The sequence below is a fragment of the Salvelinus fontinalis genome, chromosome 7, assembly GCF_029448725.1.
Source record: "Salvelinus fontinalis isolate EN_2023a chromosome 7, ASM2944872v1, whole genome shotgun sequence".
NCBI classification, from domain to species: Eukaryota; Metazoa; Chordata; class Actinopteri; order Salmoniformes; family Salmonidae; genus Salvelinus; species Salvelinus fontinalis.
In genome coordinates, this window is record NC_074671.1 from 29,582,599 (window position 1) to 29,606,895 (window position 24,297).

Genomic DNA, 24,297 nt, shown 5'->3' on the forward strand with positions numbered 1-24,297 from the left:
GGCGCACTTGGCCCAAAATAGTCAACTGAACGGTCATTGCAAAGATAGGACATGAGCTCTCTAATACATCTCTAAATGCCAGCAGCATACCACCCTGACTACCACCCTGCATACCACTGCTGGCTTGCTTCTGAAGCTAAGCAGGTTTGGTTCTGGTCAGTCCCTGGATGGGAGACCAGATGCTGCTGGAAGTGGTGTTGGAGGGCCAGTAGGAGGCACTCTTTCCACTGATCTAAAAAAATATCCCAATGCCCCAGGGCAGTGATTGGGGACACTGCCCTGTGTAGGGTGCTGTCTTTCGGATGGGACGTTAAACTGGTGTCCTGGCTCTCTGAGGTCATTTAAAGATCCCATGGCACTTATCGTAAGAGTAGGGGTGTTAACTCCGGTGTCCTGGCTAAATTCCCAAATTTTGCCCTCAAACCGTCACTTAATAATCCCCAGTTTACAATTGGCTCTTTCATCCCCCTCTCCCCTGTAACTATTCCCCAGGTCGTTGCTGTAAATGAGAACGTGTTCTCAGTCAACTTACCTGGTAAAATAACGGATAAATAAATAAAAATAAGTCCCACTCATTATCTTGCAACACTTCCATGGAAGTATTTAGAGGTGAAAACCTAATATACCTTCTTTTTGTGTCCATTTCCCTCAGGACTGAAGTTCCTGAAGTGCATGTGTCTGACCCAGGTGAACCTGGACGGCTCGGGCGTGACCCTATCGGGCATCGCCAACCTGGTCGCCTCCTGTCCCCACATCACCAGCATCAGGGCCAGCAACCCGCGAGCCATCCCCCCTGACCAGGTCTCCGACGACAACGACGGTGACAATCAGTAGGGGGATGAGTAGTGACCCCGCCCAGCCCTTTCTGATGAGGCTTGGGTCAGCTAGCTAGTAGCTTCCGCTGTGCTCGGCGGTATCAGCCCCATGTTTCTGCATCCAGCTGACAGGCTCAGCGTAGTCTGGGTGAAGAGAAACCCAGCTCTAACTGCACTGCTTCAACAGCGGCTAGTGGCACTACTCGCTCAATCACAAGTCCACCATAATAGCTGTCGAAACCTTAGAAGGGTGCCTTCTTGTGCTTCTAAAGGTCTAGATGGGATCCCTGCTCCCTGTAGTTAATCTCAACCCCCATTTAAAGTTATTACGACGAAGTCTCACGTAAGTGTGCTATGTTGATCCCGGTGTAGGGTTCAGTTGTCCCTAAACGCAGATTTTGGGTCAGTTTTGCATTTCTCCCGCTAATGGTTCAGTGTAGGATTGGGGGAGGGAAAGCTGATCCTAGATCTGTACCTAAGGGAAACGTCACTCCAGAGTGTAGATCCCCCTGGGCCTGGCAGAGGTATAGTATGCATGATGTCCAATCTACATAAAGCAAAGGAACTATGATTAGGAATTGATCAGGGATATAACCCTAATATATCACAGCATGTTTTCACCCAGATTTTTCTGCCTGAATTATCTAACGAATCAGTTAACACTACTGAGGTCCAACATTTAACTCCAGTTTTACTTACTTCAAAAAACGAAATTTTGGGGGTGGTTCAAGCTATCTACAGTTGAAGTCGGAAGCTTACATACGCCTTAGCCAAAAACATTTAAACTCAGTTTTTCACAATTCCTGACATTTAATCCAAGTAAAAATTCAATTTTAGGTCAATTAGGATCACCACTTTATTTTAAGAATGTGAAATGTCAGAATAATAGTAAAGAGTGATTTATTTCAGCTTTTATTTCTTTCATCACATTCCCAGTGGGTCAGAAGTTTACATATACACTCAAATAGTATTTGGTAGCATTGCCTTTAAATTAGGTCAAACGTCGTTTCGGGTAACCTTCCACAAGCTTCCCACAATAAGTTGGGTGAATTTTGGCCCATAACTGAGTCAGGTTTGTAGGTCTCCTTGCTCGCACATGCTTTCTCAGTTCTGCCCACAAATTTTCTATAGGATTGAGGTCAGGGCTTTGTGATGGCCACTCCAATACCTTGACTTTGTTGTCCTTAAGCCATTTTGCCACAACTTTGGATGTATGCTTGGGGTCATTGTCTATTTGGAAGACCCATTTGCGACCAAGCTTTAACATCCTGACTGATGACTCAAATGATGTCAATTAGCCTATCAGAAGCTTCTAAAGGCATGACATAATTTTCTAAGCTGTTTAAAGGCACAGTCAACTTAGTGTATGTAAACTCCTGACCCGCTGGCATTGTGATACAGTGAAATAATCTGTCTGTAAACAATTGTTGGAAAAATTACTTGTCATGCACAAAGTAGATGTCCTAACTGACTTGCCAAAACTATAGTTTGTAAACAAGACATTTGTGGAGTGGATGGAAAACGAGTTTTAATGACTCCAACCTAAGTGTATGTAAACTCCAGACTTCAACTGTACTAACATTTGATTAGCCAGCAAGTGGAAAGCTAAGCATTGTTGGTGGTTGTGGAGAGGTTGACTTCTCAAAGCAAATAGTGGGCCATGATATGGGTTGCATATTGAGTGGTTGGGTTCAACAGCAGGAATCCAAAGCATCTCCGTTCATAATGAATATAGTTTTGCTTCTTATGTTATGTTTACACAGATGTAAAATAAGGTTTATTTTCTCAAAATGTAAATGTTTTAGATAAGTGCACTGTATTCCCTACATTGTCAAAGGAAAATGCAGAATTAAAAGCTGCATTTTGAAAGATGTTGTGTTTGTTCAAAGACCCCAAAATATGAGACAGTAAGTATTCAATTGTCAATTCAGTAATTTATTCAGACAAATCGTTATTGCAATACGTTAAATAAAAATAAAAGGCATAATTAATGCTCTTTTGCACAAATGACCTTCAAGCTGCTGCATTCATTTTTGGTTGTTACACTTATTAGAAAAAATATAACTTTTTCTATGATGACGGCAGTAATATGGAATGCGTTCCATAAAGCACTTTGAGATGCTTCAGGTGAATCAGCCAATCAGATTGCAGCTGGAGGCGGGTGGGTGTAGGGTGAAGTTGCCCTTAGAGGCTGACTTTGGGTCAGTTTTGCATTTTCCCCACTAATGGTTAGGATTTGGGGAGGAAAGCTGATCCTAGATCTGTACCTGGAGGAAACCTCCCCCCGGAGCATTGAGGACTACTGTTCCACCACACAAGCACTTTGGAGTCCAAATCCATTATGGTGATTGGGTTTACTGGCTCAGATTGCAGGGGCTCTAGATGTCATGCGCTTGCTTGTCAATCTTCGATTTCAAGTGTTCCTTGTATGCCAGGATGTCCCTGTTCCATTTGGTGATGGTTTGCTTCTCACATACCCAGATCTCCTGAGCCACCTGAAAAAAAAAACAAAAAAAACAATTGGTGTCACAACTCAATATTAGAAGCATAGGCAATGAACAAACCTCAATTGAAAACATGTTCCCTTTCTCTCCAATTCTATCCATATTGTATCTCGGAAACCCAAATGCTCGATTAGCTTCTGGGGGAAGATGTATGAGAAAAGTTACTGGCAAAGTCTCCACCCCCCCCCCTAAATGGAAACTCTCAGCCAAAGCATGGGCAAAAAAATCCCCTCCCTTTCTGAAATTCAAAAGATGTGCACGCACACCTGCAAAATCTTGATTTGTACAAATGATCACGTCGTCGCATCACACAGTCTGTTGACAGACGCTACGATGCCATCCTATGTTACATGTGTCTGTCCACGAGAGATTATCCATATTGTAACTACCTAGCAGGGTCTAAGACTTAAGTGATGTGAAGTTTAGATGTGGGACCGGTCAGGGAGGATATAATTGTGGTACCTGCTGGATGAGTCTGAAGTCGTGACTGACCAGCATCATGCCGCCCTCGTAGTCGTTGATGGCATCAGCCAGGGCGTCAATGGTCTCGATGTCCAGGTGATTGGTGGGCTCGTCCAGGAAGAGCATGTGGGGGTTCTGCCAGGCCAACCAGGCGAAGCACACCCGACACTTCTGGCCGTCCGACAGGTTCCTGATCGGACTCACCTAGGGGAGAGGACAGAGTAAGGACCATGAAGGAGTGCAAGTGCTTCCATGCTCTTGAAGAACTATCAAATTCCACCATTAAGTACCCAGCAGAATACACCACAGGTTAACGCTACAATGATTGTGGAGGATTAAAAGACACAGGGTTTGAGAGGAACAGGTATTCCGAACAAACACGGGAAAAGCTTTCAAAGTCACTAATTCCTGTACTATCAATGACGACGACACAATCATGCCAAAGTCACTTCAAACAGCGTTTCTATACCAGGTGACCAATCTGATTCGGTCAATGCTTCTCCAGTGGATCCTGGGCCCGGACCGAGCTCTGCGGTCTCACCTGTTGTTTTCCTGTGAGGCCGTAGCGGCCGATGATCTTCCTCATTTCCTCCTTCTCCTTGATCTCTGGGTAGCACTTCATCATGTACTCCAGAGGAGACAGGTCCAGCTCCAGCTGCTCTGTCAGATGCTGCAGAGAGATAACACCATACAGGTATATTAGATACATTCAGGTGCACTTTAACAAGCGTACGTGCTGACCCAGTACAGGCGTGAAGTACAAAGGCATTTAGGTCTTCGGCTGAGGTCGGACAGAGACACAAACACACTTGAAATTGATCTATTGTCTGTTTTTGGTCTAAAAAGTTAAGTCAAGTATTTTCAAAATAAGCTTTGTACGTAAAAAGGCGGACATAGTGGCATTTTAGACGGACAATCTCTTGTCTATCATCCGACAAATGATAACTCCCATTTGAAAAACCATTGACTCAATCCCACATTTTCAGACACAAAATCCCAGTGTCAGCACCTATACATGCTGACCACATCGCCTGCGTTGCATGCATGAGCGTCGCAAAATAAATGTACACACGCATGTTACTGAATTTCTTCCAAATTGCTCATGCGTGTCAATAAAGGAGCATCTGTGTACCCAGGCGCTAAAATAGAACTTGGATCAATTTTTGACGTTTGATGCCCCGCCTCTCCCATATCATTGGTTTTTAGGAGCACGTGGGTGATTGAAAGATGAACTGAGATCCACACGCCAGTCAAAGTTGGTTGCCAACCGCCATGTAAAGTCCACAGAAGAATAAGAAGGCTGAAGGAGAAGAGATTACTAGAAACTAACTGAGTTTCCCCTTTTATCTGTGGATTAATTGTTGGAGAACACAATTTTATGTGACTCAAAATGGGTCAAAATTCTACGAAGATCCATAAAAAAAGGACCTTAAGGGCATTTCAGGTAAAATAACCGAATGTTTATATCCCAGGACAAATTAGCTAGCAACAGCAAGCTAGCTAGCTAAATGTACATGAATATTTCATGTTTCAACCTGTCCCCAAATTAATATATACAGAACAAAAATATAAACGCAACATGTAACAATTAAGAACACTTTACTGAGTTACAGTTCATAGAAGGAAATCAGTCAATTGAAATAAATTCATTAGGCCCCAATCTATGGATTTAACATGACTGGGCAGACCGCCAGTTGTGAGGCCGGTTTTGGGATTACTGCCAAATTCTCTAAAACGACGGAGGCGGCATTTGGAAGAGAAATTAACATTCAATTCTCTGGCAACAGCTCTGGTGGACATTCCTGCAGTCTGTATGCCAATTGCACGCTCCCTCAAAACTTGAGACATCGGTGGCGTTGTGACACAAAACTGCACATTTTAGAGTGGCCTTTTATTGTCCCCAGCACAAGGTGCACCTGTGCAATGATTATGCTGTTTAATCAGCTTCTTGATATGGCACACCTGTCAGGTGGGTGGATTATCTTGGCAAAGGAGAAATGATTACTGACAGGGATGTGAACAAATTTGTGCACAGAATTTTTGAGAAATAAGCTTTTGTCCGTATGGAAAATTTCTGGAACATTTTTATTTCAGCTCATGAAACATGGGACCAACACTTTACATGTTGCGCTTATATTTTTGTTCAGTATAGTTGGTTCAGAGTTCATTTTGATATTTCAACCTGCGTGTCCTGATCGCGTTTATTGTGGATGGACAAAATCAACACGCGGACGCACTCGTGTGCCCGGTCTAGTCAGCATATTATGCTCAAGCAGGTTTATGGCTCTGCAACCAGGCTATTTTTATTTTTCCGTTATTTTACCAGGTAAGTTGACTGAGAACACGTTCTCATTTACAGCAATGACCTGGGGAATAGTTACAGGGGAGAGGGGGATGAATGAGCCAATTGTAAACTGGGGATTATTAGGTGACGGTGATGGTTTAAGGGCCAGATTGGGAATTTAGCCAGGACACCGGGGTTAACACCCATACTCTTACGACAAGTGCCATGGGATCTTTAATGACCTCAGAGAGTCAGAACACCCGTTTAACGTCCCATCGGTTTAACGTCCCATCCAACCAATTTGTTAGACCAGAGGAAAGAGTGCCTCTTACTGGCCCTCCAACACCATTTCCAGCAGCACCTGGTCTCCCATCCAGGGACTGACCAGGACTATGGCGAGTTGAAGCATCCATGCATGCAGTTTATTTATGCCTGTCAATCAAAACCCAGCATGGGATGGCCGTCTTTAGGAACCACCAGGCAATGTGTCATATTCCTACGTTCTTTCTCCTACCTGGTGATATCGGCCAATCTTCACGTGAGAATGTTTCCTGATCATGCCGTCAGTGGGGAGCAGCTGGAGAGAAAGAGAGGTTTTACGGTATATGCCATACTGTCATTACGAGACGGTAAAACAAAGAGTTGACTGAAATGGCACCACCTACCTCTCCCATCAGGAGTTTGAGGAGTGTGGACTTCCCTGCTCCGTTGGGCCCCACCAGAGCCACTCGCGTGTCCAGATCAATGCCAAACTCCAGGTTCTTGTATATGTGTGGCTGGAGGAGGAATAGGCAGATTAGTGAATGAGGACGGAACACAAGAAACAAGCTCCGAGACTCCAATAAAAACCTGCTCATTTCTACATACTGACCTGGTTGTCACTGTATTTGAAGCTAACGTTCTGAACCATGATAACAGGAGGGGGGATCTTCCCACAGGAAGGAAAATAAAACGACAGTGTCTATGAGAGGGAGAGAGATGATTACCACCACTGCAACACTAAAATTAGCCTTAGCGTGAACAACCTATTATTTATTCCTAAGAGTATGCACTACTTTGTTCAAGAGTAAACCGTGAATGGCTTTAGAAAGCAATGGATGTGATTCAGTCCAGTACATTAATATATTGCATCCACACTGAAATGTTTCAGTGAGCCTCTTGCCTTGTCATCCACCACACGTTCAGTCAGCCCTGAGGCCACCATCTTCTGCAGCGTCTTCTCTTTGCTCTGGGCCTGTCGTGCCAGCTTGGCCGAGCCATGACCAAACCTGGCAATGTAATTCTACACAGCGGGTAGAGAGAGAGACGGCGTCGGAGTAAAGCATCATACCCTTTTAGCCTGGTTCCCACGGTTGGCGCCTTTTGTCAACTCCGTTGCTGTCCTTGACACTCATTTGGCATGACGATGAGTGTCAACGATAGCACAAACAGACCGGGACTTAGGCTATCATACTTTTACAGTACAGGGGAATAATATTTCCACGTGGGGTAGTATTAGTACTCTGCATTGTCACAATGTGGCGTCGCCTACCTTCATGTGTGAGATCTGGTCCTGCTCCCAGTTGAAACGTTTCATCTGGTTCTCTTCCAGCTCCTCCCTGGTCTTCACGTACTGGTCATAGTTACCCTTTCATTCGAAAAATAGAATCTGCATGGTCATCCCACACCATTCGGTGAAGCCAACGGACACACGGTCTCGCATGCATAATTAGCAACAGGCCATAACCCCACGACCCCCCTTCTCCTCCCTAATAAGGTGTGATGAGATCACAGTTGGCTGTGTCTGTCCAGGACACTCTAGTGGAGGGTTTCTCAAACTGGGTCCTGGGCACAGGAGGTTGGCGGCACCTTAATTAGGGAGGACAGGCTGGTGGTAACGTTTGGAGCGGAATCAGTGGAATGGTGTCAAACACATGGTTTGACGCCATTCCATTTGCGCCGTTCCAGACAGTATTATGAGTCGTTCTCCCCTCAGCAGCATCCACTGGTCCTGCCCCCCGGTGCACGTTTCGGTTTTTGCTCTAGCATTACACAGCCGATTCAAATAATCTAATAATAATACTCTACTGCACAATACATGGTTGCCTTCTAAGGGGTGACTCAATAGCCTGATGGAACGAGCATGATCGCTGCATTCACCATTATTTTTCACTTCAATGTATGTGAATTTGTTGCCAGGTGTAATATGTTTAAGTATTTTAAAATTGTCAAATAAAATCTATCAATTAACTAAAACAATGGTGAAAGGAGCAAACCGCCTGGTTCCACCAGGCTAGTGACTGAATTCCCTTTGATAAACTGCTAAATAGTAGTGTGGCAAAAGTGAATCGATCGTGTCTGTTGACCAGGGGGGTGAGTGAGCTCGCTGCTGTGTTCTTACCGTGAAGTACTTGAGCTTCTTCTGGTGCAGGTGGATGATGTTGGTGCAAACTCCATTTAGGAAGTCTTGAGAGTGGGAGATGAGCACAAGGATTCGCCTGAACCTGACAAGGGATCGGTACATTCAGCACATCTCAAATGCACGCGACTACTAAACTGATTGACATTGACAGATGAAGCACACTCACGATGCGAGCTCCTCTTCCAGCCATACACAGGCATCTAGGTCCAGGTGGTTGGTGGGCTCGTCCAGCAGCAACATGAAGGGCTTGATGAACAGAGCTCTTAGGAGAATGAAGAGGGAAAAGAAAAGCATTTATTCCAGACATTTTCTACTCATATTATTGCAATGTAACTGTGAATGTAATCTGAGATATGACTGGGTAAGAAACTGATGACTAGGTCAAGTCCAGGCATCTGCCACTAGTAATGAAACCTGTCTACTTCTTTGCATAACAATCTGACACTACTTCCTAATACTTGCATTGGCTCAGGAAAAGGCTTAGTCATGAGTGTGAAACAAACACTTTATATTTTTGGTGTGTTGGCTCTATCTCAGTAATAAATTGGGTAACGATGGCAGTATCCTCACAGCGTTCAGTAGAGGGAGCCAGAATATCATCACCGACAAAACCAACACTGTCAATTCGTTAAGGGATGTTGAGAAGGCGTAGAGACCAACTCAACTTGCAGTACAGTTCATTAATCGTAAAGCATCATGTTCGCTTTCCCACCTGGCCAGAGCCACACGCATCCTCCAGCCTCCGCTGAAGTCCTTGAGCTTCTTCTGCTGCATGGCGGCGCTGAAGCCTAGGCCGTGGAGGATCCTGGAGGCTCGTACCTCCGCCTTGTCTGCATCCAGCTCTTCCAGACGCTCGTACAGCTCCATCAGCTTCTCACACTCAGCTACAGAGGGATGGTGGGGGCGAACATTTTCAGCTACATTGTTTATAAATAGATGACTATTGTGCACCTGGTTGTTTCCGGGAGAATACAACTAGGTGGTTTCGAACCATGCCCCAGTTACCTTTCATCATTTAAATGTAACTATCAGGTGGAGGTGCTTTGTAAAATACATTGCATTCGGAAAGTATTCAGACCCCTTGACTTTTTCCACATTTTGTTACGTTACAGCCTTATTCTAAAATTGATTGTTGTTTTTTTCTCTCTCAATCTAACCACAATACCCCATAATGTCAAAGCAAAAACAGATTTTTAGAAATGTTTGCAAATGTATCATTTTTTTCAAAACTAATCACATTTACATAAGTATTCAGACCCTTCACTCAGTACTTTGTTGAAGCACCTTTGGCAGTGATTACAGCCTCGAGTCTTCTTGGGTATGATGCTACAAGCTTGGCACATCTGTATTTGGGGAGTTTCTCACATTTTTCTCTGCAGATCCTCTCACGCTCTGTCAGGTTGGATGGAGAGCATCCCTGCACAGCTATTTTCAGGTCTCTCCAGAGATGTTCGATCGGGTTCATGTTCAGGCTCTGGCTGGGCTACTCAAGGACATTCAGAGACTTGTCCCGAAGCCACTCCTGCGTTGTCTTGGCTGTGTGCTTAGGGTTGTTGTCCTGTTGGAAGGTGAATCTTCACTCTGGAGCAGGTTTTCATCAAGGATCTCTCTGTACTTTTCTCTGTTCATCTTTCCCTTGATACTGACTAGACTCCCTGCCCTTGAAAAACATCTCCACAGCAAGATGCTGCCACCACCATGCTTCACTGTAGGGATGGTGCCAGGTTTCCTCCAGATGTGATGCATGGCATGCAGGCCAAAGAGTTCAATCTTGGCTTCATCATTCCTTTTGGCAAACTCCAAGCGGTCTGCCATGAGGAATGGCTTCAGTCTGGCCACTCTACCATGAAGGCATGATTGATGGAGTGCTGCAAAGATGGGAGAACCTTCCAGAAAGACAACCATCTCCACAGAGGAACTCTAGTTCTTGGTCACCTCCCTGACCAAGGCCTTTCTCCCCCGATTGATTAGTTTGGCCGGGCAGCCAGCTCTAGGAAGAGTCTCTTAGTGGTTCCAAACTTCTTCCATTTAAGAATGATGGAGGCCACTGTGTTCTTGGGGACCTTCAATGCTGCAGACATTTTTTGGTACACTTCCCCAGATCTTTGTGCCTCGACACAAACCTGCCTCGAAGCTCTACGGACAATTTCTTCAACCTCATTGCTTGGTTTTTGCACTGACATGCACTGTCAACTGTGGGACCTTATATAGACAGGTGTGTGCTTTTCCAAATCATGTCCAATCAATTAAATTTACCACAGGTGAACACCAATAGTTGTAAAAACACCTCAAAGGATTATCAATGGAAACTGGATGCATCTGAGCTCAATTTATAGTCTCGTAGCAAAGGGTCTGAATACTTATGTAAAGAAGGTATCTGTTTTTATTTTTAATAAAGTTAAACATTTCTAAAAACCTGTTTTTGCTTTGTATTATGGAAAATTGTGTGTAGATTGAGGAAAATAAAATATTTAATCCATTCTAGAATAAGGCTGTAACGTAACAAAATATGGAAAAAGTCAAGGGGTCTGAATACTTTCCGAAGGCACTGTAGCTACAGTATGTGTGTCACTCACAGTCCTCGGCTGCTAGCCGCTCTGCCTCCTTCTCCAGCTGGATCCTCTCCTCGTCCACCTCCATCACACACTGCAGGGCCGTCTTGTCACTGGGGGCCATTTCCCTGGTCAGGTGGTAGATGTCTATGTGCTCGGGAATGGGGATCTCGCGATGGCTGATGGCTGATAACAACATGGACTTTCCTGGCAGGGGTAAACGCCATACATTAGCAGCGGGAAAATCTATTTTTTTGAGTGCAGACCATCTACAAATGAGAAATGTGTCAGTGAAAATCATTGAGGTTGTGGCCCCTGGTGTAGGGCTACGCCCCTATGCGATGACTTATGGTGGTACTACCTACCTGTGCCGTTGAGGCCGAGGAGGCCGTAACGCCGTCCCGAGTTGAGCTCTAGGCTAGTGTCGGTCAGCAGCTCCTGACCGTGGAAGGTGAGCGACAGGCTGGCAATGTGCACGTCGGTGCTGTTGAGGTGGGACGCCAGCACCCCCGTCACTGCCCGCGCATCCAGCTTCTTCAGCTCAAACTCATCCAGCTCCTTGGTCAGGCTAGCCACCCCTGTCAATCACAATAGTCTGGTTGACTATATTAAGCCCAAGTAGAGTGTTAGCGTGAGGGTTAATGCTGTCAGACACCTTGGTTAATGGAAGCCATTGGAATAGTGGTGAAAGATATATTCCCAGCAGAGAAAGTGTCACAAGTTTAGCATAATTTATATTCAACCAACCAGTGGACATATTTATCCAAAACGGATTATATAATTGATAACTGTTCAGTACATTTTCACTCCTCTCACCATTGCTGTCTGCTCCATTTTCCTGGCTCTCTGGCTGGTCGTTCTCCCCATTAAACTCATCAGTTTTCTTTGTATGTGCCTGGCGGGACTTCGCAGCTTCCTTCTTCTTCGCTGCCTTCTTCTTGGCAAGATCTGACGGCATTGCTCCGTCTGAACCCCGGACACCAACATCCAAAACAAGAAGAGAGCAACAGAAATGGACTGCCGAGTACTTAGCTGTGGACGTTAGTGAATGGCAAGAAACATAGCAGCAATGTGTTGAGGTGATGTTGAAATTAGAGTTCCTTTATTTAGATTTAGGAGGCATGCATTTCATTCCCAGGGACAGTAGGTAGCTTAGTGGTTAGAGCATTGGGACAGTTACCGAAAGGTTGCTGGATCGAATCCCCGAGCTGACAAGATAAAAACAAATATGTAGTTCTGCACCTGAACAAAGCCCACTATTCCCCGGTAAGGCCGTCATTGTAAATAAGAATGTGTTCTTAACTGACTTGCCTAGTTAAATAAAAACACTCCGTTTGAATTGTTCCAAACTCTGCGTCTTCTTCCGTCCGGCCAGAGTCCGTCGAAGAAGTTACCAAACCACTGATGATGAAAATATGTCGGTTCCGACGATGAGTTTATGGGATAGCTAACGTTAGCAACTTGTAAACAATTACCCATTCCTATAAGTACTATTTTAATATGTTAAAAATACACATTAGCTGTTAAGACTGTGCATATGACTGTTGCCTACCGTTTTAGTTAATTGACGTTCGTTTTTTATTCCAATTATTAGGAGGTCGCTAGCAAACAGCCTAGCTCTTAGCGAGCTAGCTGCTCTGTAAGCTACCTTGACTTGCTATAATGTTATAGAAACAAGTTGAAGAAAAAGTAACAAAACATGTTTTATTATCTACTGAAACAATAGTTTTTTTCTGTCTTGAATGAAAAGGTCATATTTTACAATCTCCCAAAATAAATGCGATCCATGACGAGAGACAACGCTCCCTACATTTATGTAGTGCTGTTCTTGTCTATTGATGTTATGTATTATGTCACGTTTTGTGTGGACCCCAGGAAGAGTAGCTGTTAGTTTTGCAACAGCTAATGGTGATCCTAATAAAATACCTCCATCTTGTCTTGTGAAACGTTCCCTATGCTCGCCGTCCAGTAACAGAACGAGATAAAGGTCATGTTAAAAATACATTTTAAAAAACATGTTGAAAATAAATTTGATTTCAGTTAAAGGACTGATATATCATAAAACAAAACGTATAAAATATCCTAAATCTGTGTTAACCCCAGAGTTTATTTTCGGAGTTTATCCCCAAATCCTATTCTTTCCCCCATGTATTATTCCCATAGGAATAATTGAGTGAACCAGCGGTAACTCATTTCCGGTTTTTAGGACTACAGGCTGGCGAGCTCTATTACAGCAGCTCACATGTTGCAGTAGCTGACTAAACTCAACTCCCGGATTTACGATGGAGTTGACAAGCGACTAGTGTGGGCGGACTGGAGCTCCGATGTCACATAAATGACGTTTTTATAAAAATAACTACTGATTTCAGCACCCAAAGAATAGCCCGCAAGTAGTCGTCCCTACTTGCCACAACGTCAATTATGGCTAAACGCCTATTTATAAAATGTATCTTCTTGAATCTGATTCTAAACCTTAACCACACTGCTAACCTTATATTAATAATACCAAAAAGCTAGTTTTCATGATTTTCTACGATATAGACCATTTGACTTTGTGGCTGTGGTAACTAATGACAACCCGCAATTACATAGAACAATGGTATTTTAAGTGACGTCGAGCACCAGTCCGCCCACATTAGTCGTGGTACAACTCCATCGTAAATCCTTGAGTTTAATCCGCTATGTCGCAGTTCACGTAAAAACGCACTGATGGTGGTGGCTTGCATGGCCTAGCCGGTTGCACTAGCGCAGCAAGCTATTAGGTTGCTTATGACATGGTAGCTGGTGAATCTAGCTAACTAATCGGCTATCATAAAACTATGTGAAATTGCAATCAATAGCTAACATATATAGCTAGCTCGCTACTGACTGAGAGTTGCGCAAACTAACAGCAACGTGGTTGGCCTAACTCGCGTTGTAGCAACTCAACGGTCTATTTTTCGCGCCAACTGTGCGAGTCACGACAATATATTTTATTCTTCCGTGTCCGACTTTCTTACCTTGATGACAGTCACACGAGTTTCGGCCGGCTTGCTGTCACTGAACAAGTTGATACTATTCTGCTAGCGACACTAACGATTACGTCACTTTCTATGTTATTGAATAAACCTTCAAAATAAAAGCCCGCATTTCAAAACATCGCAAGGTGACTTATTCAAAATATAGTATATTTTGATCAAAGTCGATTTTTATTGTGTTTAATAGCAAATGCATAATCTATATATGGTGTTTCATGAGGAACTGAATAATACGGTTTGTTGCTGGCCTTATACTACACCCATTCTATAGGCCACAATGCAAATCACTGTATATGTACTAGGTTTGAATCACATACACTGCCTTTCCTTCTAGCGGGGCTAGCGCTGACCCCGCCTCAATTGGGTAATTACTATGTAATTAACTACAAACTAATGTAATTGCAGTAAAGCATTCTAAATTGTGAACCAAACATTATGCACACCCTGTCATTATAGCTGATAACAGATGTTCTGTGGCTAAAATGTATACTGTATGTCATCAAAGTTATAAACATTAAGTTGTGTCACATAAAAGCTCACTGCTATTTTAAAATTGAACCTTTATTTAACTAGGCAAGTCAGTTAAGAACAAATTCTTATTTACAATGACTGCCTACCGGGGAGCAGTGGGGCGTTGTTCAGGAGCAGAACGACATATCTTTACCTTGTCAGCTCAAGGACTCGATCCAGCAACCTTTCGGTTACTCTAGGCCACTTGCCGCCCGGTTGGTATGATTAGTTTCCCCCTAAAGTTTTTCTCACAACTGTTCTGGATGCATGCATTAACTTGAATGCAATAACATTTATACAATAGAATGAAGCATTCCAAATATTGCCTGGTCTGGTATTGATTGATGAAGTAAGTATAACTTGAAGGACCCTTCATCTCATCACAGAGATCCCCTCTTCAGACGTCTGATGACGTGTCTGCCAGAATATTACGCTGGGGAAGCAGTGGAGCGCACTGAATCACATCATCATCAGATGGATACAGAATGAGAAGCAAGATTTGCAGATGAGACCAAAATGCATATTCCAGTGCACCGCACGCTTTCCACAAGGTTTCTCTCGGACCAGTAGTTATTTTTATGAATTCATTAAGATTTGACAGTGATGCTTTTCTTGGAGGCGGTGAATGACTCACTTTGAGGAAGTTGCTGATGTAGAGGAAAAAAGGTCGACATGGTAAGCTACCTGGCTAATGTAGCTAGCCATCGTTTGAAGAAAAGACATAATGTGTTTCCGTGCATAACTCTGACATGGAATGTGATTGATCTCCGACAACCTACAGACAAAACATCGATAATTGCGACTGAATCAACAAAAATTGAGAGGAGAACATCCTTTGTTTTGGGGAGAGACCGAAGGAGGGAGGACCAACACCGTTCACGTTAGCTGATACTGATGCATGAATGTTGGATGTTGTTTTGTCAGGGTATCTAAAATATGGATTCAACGTTGTAAATACCTGGTTTGTTTTGAACCAACTAGCTAACTACAATAGTTTCACTGTATGTAACTAATTAGGACATTATTAGCCAGTCAGTTAGCTAGCTAATTAAGAAAGTAATAGCAAGCCCATTGCAATTTGTTACTGGTTAGCCTGCTAGCTAGCTAACTAACTAGCTAGATCGTTTATTATGGGACAGTAGCCCATTGTTAGTACAGTAGGTATTGACTGCTGAAGAGTGTCAGTCAATAAAGCTGTCTGTCCACTGTCCAGTTATTCTCTAGTAATGGCCTTGTAGCTAATGACCTTATCTTCAAATGGCACTGTTAAGGATGTAGTAAGCTATCTAATGCATGGTGCAATAGTCACCAGTAAAAACACAGCCAGGATTGTGCCAAAGAAGTATATCATACTTTACTGAATCTAGCTTGAAAGTTGAAAGTGGTTGGCACTTCACCAGAAGGGTCATTACATGGTTTTGGAACAGCATTCTGCAAATAATTATGTAGAAAACTTCAGAGGAACGTCACATAACACTTTATTGACAACACCCAAGTCCACCGCTTCGGCTATGCGTCTCTCCTCCTTCCTGGCCGTGTTCAGGCCTGCTCTTCCCCTTATCCTGGGGCTCTCTTTAGGATGCAGCCTGAGCCTGCTGATGGTCTCCTGGACCCAGGGAGATACAGATGACTCGTGTGGAGATGAACTGGGCAATGGGGGTCTCTTCCTGGGCAGCAATAGGGGAGATCCCCCAGAGGACCAGAGAGGTGGTCCTGGGAATGAGGACTTCCAGCCCCGCATTGTACCATACCACAAGGACCCCAACAAACCACACAAGAAGGTCCTCAGGTGAGCATTTTGGGATGGATGCACAGAGGAATACCACATCCTATCATAACATTAGATTTCAGAGACAGTTTGCAAATGGAAGACACTGCTTCAATGTGTCTCAAAAATATATGCAGAGCTGTTGGATCTCTTTTATGAAATGCTCTTTTATAACTGTGTTCAGAAAATATGCACCCCAGTGCGAGGCATTTGGGTCGTATTTCCTGCTAACTAACGCTTATGCAACCCACCCACATTGCCAAATTCTCAATTGATATGTAAATGAGGCAAATCATGACGCTCGCTACAGATGCATCACACTTTGTTCCAAAATGAAGGCCTTTGTAGGCCACTGTCTGTTTGATTCCCAGCGAGTTTTGTTGTTTGTTCACCCACTTAATAGGCTTAAGCTGTTCTAACTTCATACTGGATCTAAACCACTCTAGGGTGGATACGCAGTAGAATATGTAGGCCCTACACTTTTAGGGGACAGAGAACATCATTTGTTAGGCTATACAAATGTAGCCTATATGAAATGGTCCCCCAAAAAAAGGTAAATACACGGTCAATACTATTAGACCACTGCTGACCTTTCACCGCTTTATAAAGATTTGTTCAAGAAGCCCATACGGTTTGATAATCCTACTGTCTCGCGTCTCTCCAAATCGCCTCTTAAAGCTGATTATTGGCCGGGATTTACTGTAATTAACCAGTTAGCCTGGAGTGTCTGAAGAGCCCACCATTTTAATGATCTTAGAATGTTTTCAAAGTACAGTCATGGGACAGAATGACTCAGTGAATGATCCAATTTCATTGTCGTGTCTTCTTTTATGAAAAGCCTTACTGAAGAATTGTGATGCCTGTTGTATATGACTATAATCTCCTTTGGTCATAGCCTAAAATCCTTACTTCTTGCAGATGGTGAGAGTTAAGTCTAGACTCTGGAGTTCAACAATGAACTCAATGACATTCTCTTCCAGTACCTAGCTATCTGGACAAGAATCGGCACTAGGCGCATTCACAACTTATATTTACCATGACATTTAGTTTTTATCCAATTTGACTTAAAACAAGTAAATTTCTTGTAGAGTTAATAGCATTGTAGTAACACCTATGTATGAGCATATTATTGTTACATAGTGCATTAGATAAGTAATTGCATAGTAATGGAGTTGAGCGTTTAAAAAAGAATACTCAGTAAGATATGGCTGTTCCTTATTCCATCTATGTAATAAAATAAATCGCTTAGCTCCGCCCAGTATTGAGTGTTTGATTTGAAACAGTGAAAGTCCCTCTGAACGCCACTCTCCTCTGATCAGGACGCGCTACATCCACACTGAACTGGGCATCCGAGAACGCCTCCTGGTGGGTGTGCTGACCTCGCGGGCCACCCTCAACACGCTGGCCGTGGCGGTGAACCGCACCGTGGCCCACCACTTCCATCGCACCTTCTTCTTCACGGGCCTGCGCAGCCCTAAGGTACCCCACGGCATGGCGGTGGTGGCCCACGGCGACGACCGGCCCGTGTGGCTGATGTACGAGACGGTGCGCCACTTGCACCAGCACTACGGCTTGGATTACGACTGGTTCTTCCTGGCCCAGGACGACACCTACATGCAGGCCGAGAGGCTAGCCGAGCTTGTGGGCCACCTCAGCGCCGGTCAGGACCTCTACATGGGCCGGGCCGAGGAGTTCATCGGTGGGGAGGAGAGGGCCAGGTACTGCCACGGGGGTTACGGCTACCTGCTCTCCCGGAGCTTGCTGGCCCGCCTGCAGCCCCACCTGGACACCTGCCGCAATGACATCCTCAGCGTCAGGCCTGACGAGTGGCTGGGCCGCTGCATCATCGACTACCTGGGCCTGAGCTGTGTAGAGGTGCACCAGGTAAACTCACAGCTGAGACAACGTTATAAAACATGTTTATAGAGTTGTTCTATAGAGTTTGCAATGATAAGCTGTCTATTTCATCAATGAGTCCAATGCTGATATGTCATCATGATTTACAGTACTTTGACCACACCCATCAGTTGTCTCACCTGCGAGATGGCTAACATTTCCCTCCCCGCTGTTTGCATGTGACCTACAGGAGATGACGTATCGCTACTTTGAGCTGGGGAAGAATGCAGACCCAGAGCGAGAGGACAGAGCCCAGTTTAAGAATGCCTTCACGGTCCATCCCGTGTCAGAACCCAGCCTCATGTACCGCCTGCACAAACGCTTCAGCCAGATCGAACTGGACTGGACCTACCTACAGATACAGCAGCTGCAGGTTGGTGTTGTTTAATGGGATTAGATATGCTCTCTCTATGCTTCAGGCTATTTGATGGGTTGTCACTGGTGTTGGTTTGACTGGTTTACTGGTCCAGCGTGCAAATGTAAAATTTTTGTACATACTGCACCAATTTCCACAAATCTACACCTAGGTAGAAATTCCAATCTAAAATCAAATTGTATTTGTCACATGCGCCGAATACAACAGATGTAGACCTTACAGTGAAATGCTTACTTACGAGACCCTAACCAACAACGCAGTTTTAAGAAAATACCAAAAGAAAGTAGGAGATAAAAATAACCAATAATTAAAGAGCAGCAGTAAAATAACAATAGCAGGGCTATATACGGGGGTACCGGTACAGAGTCAATGTGCGGGGCGACCTGTGTCGAGGTAATTGAGATAGAGTTAGCAGCAGCTTAGGGGGGGTAATGCAAATAGTCTGGGTAGCCATTTGATTGTCTGATCCAATATGTCAGGGAGCCACAGTGACTGAACATTTTGTCAGGACGTGATGTGTGAAATTCGTCATTTTGTAAACAATCTGTCAGTTTAAAAGTGTCAACTTTGTAATTTAATTCAATAAAACTTTATCCCCTCAGGGGCAATTAAGAAAAGTCAGATTTACAAGTATCAAGTCACACAAAGTCCTCCACAGAAAATAGCCTACAATATACAACAGACTTCACATGATTCCCTGATACCATACACCCCACACAATACATAAATACAACATATTAGGATCACCTTCCTAATATTCAGTTGCACCCCCCCAACCCCACTTTTGCCCTCGGAACAGCATCAATTCATTGGGGCATGGACTCTACAAAGTGTCGAAAGCGTTCCACAGGGATGCTGGCCAATGTTGACTCCAATGCTTCCTACAGTTGTGTCAAGTTGGCTGGATGTTCTTTGGGTGGTGGACCATTTTTGATACACGCGGGAATTGAGCGTGAAAAACCCAGCAGCGTTGCAATTCATGACACACTCAAACCTGTGCGCCTGGCACCTACTACCATACCCTGTTCAAAAGCACTTACATATTTTTTTACTGCATAGGTAGCTATCACAAATTCGACCAAATAAAGATATAAATAGTCACTAACCAAGAAACAACTTCATCAGATGACAGTCTGATAACATATTTATTGTATAGCATATGTTTTGTTCGAAAAATGTGCATATTTCAGGTATAAATCATAGTTTTACATTGCAGCCACCATCACAACTCTCACCAAAGCAACTAGAATAACTACAGAGACCAACGTGAATTACCTAAGTACTCATCATAAACATTTATGAAAAATACACAGCGTACAGCAAATGAAAGACAAAGATCTTGTGAATCCAGCCAATATTTCAGATTTTATAAGTGTTTTACAGCGAAAACACAATTTAGCATTATATTAGCCTACTACAATAGCCAACCACACAGCAGCATTGATTCATGCACGTTAGCGATAGCGAATAAACCAGCAAAAGATATTACATTTTTCACTAACCTTCTCAAAACTTCATCAGATGACAGTCCTATAACATCATATTACACAATACATATATTGTTTGTTCGAAAATGTGCATATTTAGCGGCACAAATCGTGGTTATACAATGAGAATAGTAGCCAAGCTGCCAACAAAATGTCGGGAGAAATCTTGGGAGAGGCACCTAATCTAATCAATAACTAATCATAAAATTGACTAAAAAATACAGGTTGGACAGCAAATAAAAGATACATTAGTTCTTAATGCAAGCGCTGTGTTAGATTTTTAAAATTAACGTTACTACAACATACAGCGTGCGTTAAAGCGAGACCGCACCGAAATTAATGGCGGAATAGTAGTGTAACATTTTTCAACAGAACAACGAATTAACATCATAAATAGTTCTTACTATTTGATGAGCTTCCATCAGAATCTTGTGCAAGTTGTCCTTTGTCCAGAAGAATCGTTGCTCGGTTGTAGATTGTCGTCTTCAACTTTGGAATTAGCAGCAAACATTAGCCATGTGACGAAGACATGTCCAACTCACTATAACGCAGCACAAATGAAATACCGAAAATCGCAATATACTGATATAAACTGATATAACTCGGTTTAAAATAACTACATTATGATGTTTTTAACACCTATATCGAATAAAATCAGAGCCGGATATATCTAAAGCCTATAACGAGAGCTTTTCAGAATGCACTCCTGAGGTCTGTCTTGATCATGATGAACGTTGAAAAGAGTGCACACCCGGTTCCAAGAGCTTTTATACGGCCTCAGAACCACCCAGACACTCCATTCCAATTCTCACTGCTTACTGACATCTAGGGGAAGGCATACGCAGTGCATGTCGACCCATAGATTACATGGAAATTTATAAACTGACCCTGGAACAGAGCCCCCGATTTGAGATTTTTCAGTTCCTGACAGGAAGTTTGCTGCAAAATGAGTTCTGTTTTACTCACAGATATAATTCAAACGGTTTTAGAAACTAGAGAGTGTTTTCTATCCAATAGTAATAATAATATGCATATTGTACGAGCAAGAATTGAGTACGAGGCAGTTTAATTTGGGAACGATTTTTACAAAGTGGAAACAGTGCCCCCCTATTGAGAAAAGGTTTTAATATCCTAATACTGAAGAATAAAATATTTTATTAGATGCTTATGATACGTTGTCTCATCATGGTTGTGTCTTCTTGTCTTTTGAACAGGTCCAGATCAACAACCTGAGTGAGCTGACCCCAGAGGGGAAGGCGGGGGCCACCTGGCCCATCGGGGTCAACCCCCCTTTCAAGCCCAAAACGCGATTCGAGGTCATCAACTGGGAGTACTTCACAGAGGAGCACATTTACTCGTGCCCCGACAGCTCCCCCAAGTGTGAGCTGCGTGGCGCAGACCGGGCCGACGTGAGCGCCGTGCTGGAGACGGCCGTGGAGCGCCTCAACGAGCGCTACCAGCCCCAGCTGCGCTTCAGGAAACGGCATCTGCTCAACGGCTACAGGCGCTTCGACCCCACCCGGGGCATGGAGTACGTGCTGGACCTGGCCCTGGAGGCTTTCACCCAGAAGGGTCACAACCAGGTCATCGCCAAGCGGGTCAGCCTGCTCCGCCCTCTCAGCACCATCGAGATCATCCCCATGCCCTACGTGACGGAGGCCACCCGGGTGCAGGTTATCCTGCCAGTCACAGCCCACGAGCAGGACTATGTGAGCAACTTCCTGGACATGTACGTGATGAACACTCTGGACACGCATGACAACGTCCTGCTCACCTTCCTGTTCGTCTATGACCCCTTCGACGCCCAACGGATCAGTCAGGCCGACGTGTTCGCCGGCATCAAGGCCATGATTGGCGAGGTGGAGAAGCGCTACGGCGACGTGAAGATCCCCTGGATCAGCGTCAAGACGGAGGTGCCGTCGCAGGTCAAGCTGATGGACATCATCTCCAAGAAGCACCCGGTCGATACGCTCTTCTTCCTGGCCTCGGTGTGGACCGAGGTCAACGCCGACTTTCTCAATCGCTGCCGCATGAACGCCATCAGCAACTGGCAGGTGTTCTTCCCCATCCACTTCCAGGAATTCAGCCCGGCCATCGTGTACCGCGACCAGCAGCCCTCAGCCGCCTCCTCCTTCACCGCCGAAGCGCTGCGCGATGGACGCTTCGACCGCCACGTCTTCGAGGAGGCCTGCTTCTACAACGCCGACTACATGGCGGCGCGAACCAAGATGGCCGCCGACATCCTGGACAACGATGAGCTGCTGGAGAGCATGGACGTGTACGAGATCTTTGTGCGCTACTCGGGCTTGCACGTGTTCCGGGCGGTGGAGCCAGCGCTAGTGCAGAAGTATGTGCGGCGGGAGTGCAACCCGCGCTTCAGCGAGGACATCTACCACCGCTGTGTGCTCAGTAACCTGGAGGGCCTGGCCTCGCGATCCCACCTGGCCATGGCCCTGTTTGAGCAGGAACAGGCCAACAGCACCTAGGTGGTCTAGTGGGGCTCTTCCACTGCAGCACTGGTGTCACGCCAGACTTTTCTGGACCAGGCCTCAGAAGGCAACATCTATGGGCCTAACACTGGTGCAGTGCCTGACAGTGGAAATGCACCATACTGTAGGTCTACCATCTAATGACATTATGAACGTCAACCACACTGCCTCGACTTTTAGACAAGGCATGTTATGGGATGCTTAATCTTCAGACGGATCCCTAAGGACCCATGTGCAATCTTAGGCCTGCGAAGACTGAGGAGCAATGTTACAACGTGTATTCCTGCTAACTGTGTGTGCAGGCGGACAGAACTCTGTGCTTTCACACCAATGGTAGCCCAAGGGGAGGCTCTATTGGGAGGTGATGAATGAACAATGAACAGCATTTATGTCTATTTAGGGCTGGGCAGTATACCGTATTTTACTATGTACTGTTATTGATGCACGGACCAGTTTGTGTTTATACTTTATCTTCTATAACGGTATTTGTGATACGTCACTCTGGCTCGTGTAATGTCAGTTTTTATAGTTTACTCCGTTTGCTACTTGAGTTGTCTCTCTCTCCTCCTGCATGCCACTTCCCCATGTGCTTCCCTGCCAATCCCTGCCCCCGTCACTGTTGGTTGTCAATGCCGTGCCGTTCACTTTGTCTGCATGGTCAGATGTAACCAGATGTTAGTGATTTCCACTTTGCTTCTTAATATAATTCCAAAAAAGTTCTATAATTACATTATTTTATGTATATTACAGTCTGCAAACTAGTAATTTGTCTTTTGAGAGACGCTAAATAGTGTTTGGGCTAATTGCTAGTTAGCTAACTAGCAAGCTAGCTAAATGTACACAGAGAAAACGTAGCTAGCTAATAAAACTTGATACCAGTACTGGTGTAGGCCTAGTTCAGCATGTTGTTTGTGCAAAAGTATCTTCTAAATCAGAGATGGAGAAGCATGAATATGTTAGCTAGTGCTAGATAACTACATGAAGTAAGAGAAAACATGTAATGTAACATTAGGGTCCACTGGGAAACACTGACCAACACTTTGGTTCCTACCATGTCACAATTATTCCTCCCTGGCTTTTTCATTCATTGTCATGTCAAACAACAATGTATTCAAAGTACTGTCCACTATATTCCAACAATAGCATTAGAATAATCATTCTATTTCCATGATTCCAACAGTTCACCAATTAATTAGGACTATATATTTTGCCCATATCATGCAGCCCCACGTGGCAGAGTGTAAATGATAACAAATGAGTGCAGGAAATGCAGAAATATCGTGATAAGATATTTTGGTCATTTCGCCCAGCCCTATGTCGGATGTTTACAATGTTTTGTTTTGCCTTGAGAAAATCGCCATGAGTTATATGTCTTCCTTCATGACTGTGCTGATTTATGATGCTAAAACTGGAATTAAAGAGAATTAAGTGTCTTATGTGTCTTTCAATTTACACTTAGTTTGCTCAGTATGTCGAACCTGTAGAGAGTGTGGTTTGATTTATTCCCTCGACATATGGTATGTTTTTTATTTTTCTACGGTTATTAAAGGCAGATGTCGCATTCTGACTCGTTTCTTATGTTATTGTGGAATCGCAGACCTAGCAATTTCCTTTGCCATCTATCTTTTGTGCAGTTCAAGGTTTGTTTGAAACACAGCTTCATTACTGTGGGGTTCTCAATTAGGAAGACAAAATAAAAACGGCTTGTCTTTGAGAACTGCAGCCTCAACAATGAC

The 24,297-nt window shown here is 44.2% G+C and overlaps 3 protein-coding genes and 1 non-coding gene across 8 annotated transcripts in view; 2 read left to right on the forward strand and 2 right to left on the reverse strand.

Annotated features, from left to right (window-relative positions):
• LOC129859358 (uncharacterized) overlaps positions 1-2,826 on the forward strand; it is a 23,572-nt gene extending 20,746 nt beyond the window's left edge. For all 5 annotated transcript variants that reach the window (XM_055929043.1, XM_055929046.1, XM_055929045.1 and 2 more), the window contains exon 17: positions 653-2,826. In XM_055929043.1, coding sequence (XP_055785018.1) covers positions 653-834 — 182 coding nt within the window. In that variant the 3' untranslated portion in view covers positions 835-2,826. The remainder of the gene's footprint in view (positions 1-652) is intronic.
• On the reverse strand, positions 2,730-11,976 carry LOC129859360 (ATP-binding cassette sub-family F member 2-like). Its single transcript, XM_055929049.1, has 14 exons — positions 11,835-11,976; positions 11,384-11,596; positions 11,043-11,225; positions 9,179-9,350; positions 8,633-8,728; positions 8,446-8,548; positions 7,597-7,692; positions 7,228-7,347; positions 6,937-7,026; positions 6,731-6,841; positions 6,580-6,642; positions 4,323-4,451; positions 3,782-3,985; positions 2,730-3,310 (listed from the first exon to the last, which is right to left on the reverse strand). The coding sequence occupies exons 1-14, from the start codon at positions 11,974-11,976 to the stop codon at positions 3,194-3,196; spliced, it is 1,839 nt and encodes a 612-aa protein (XP_055785024.1). The 3' UTR covers positions 2,730-3,193.
• Positions 8,994-9,076, reverse strand: LOC129860251 (small nucleolar RNA SNORD100). The gene has a single exon (XR_008760344.1). It is a non-coding gene; the product is annotated as a small nucleolar RNA SNORD100 (small nucleolar RNA).
• A 3-nt stretch (positions 11,977-11,979) lies between the features above and the next one.
• chpf2 (chondroitin polymerizing factor 2) lies at positions 11,980-23,994 on the forward strand. Its single transcript, XM_055929048.1, has 5 exons — positions 11,980-12,097; positions 14,932-16,334; positions 17,633-18,197; positions 18,400-18,582; positions 21,287-23,994. Exons 2-5 carry the CDS (start codon positions 15,958-15,960, stop codon positions 22,556-22,558), a joined length of 2,397 nt encoding a protein of 798 aa, XP_055785023.1. The 5' UTR covers positions 11,980-12,097; positions 14,932-15,957; the 3' UTR covers positions 22,559-23,994.
• Positions 23,995-24,297: the final 303 nt, after the last annotated feature.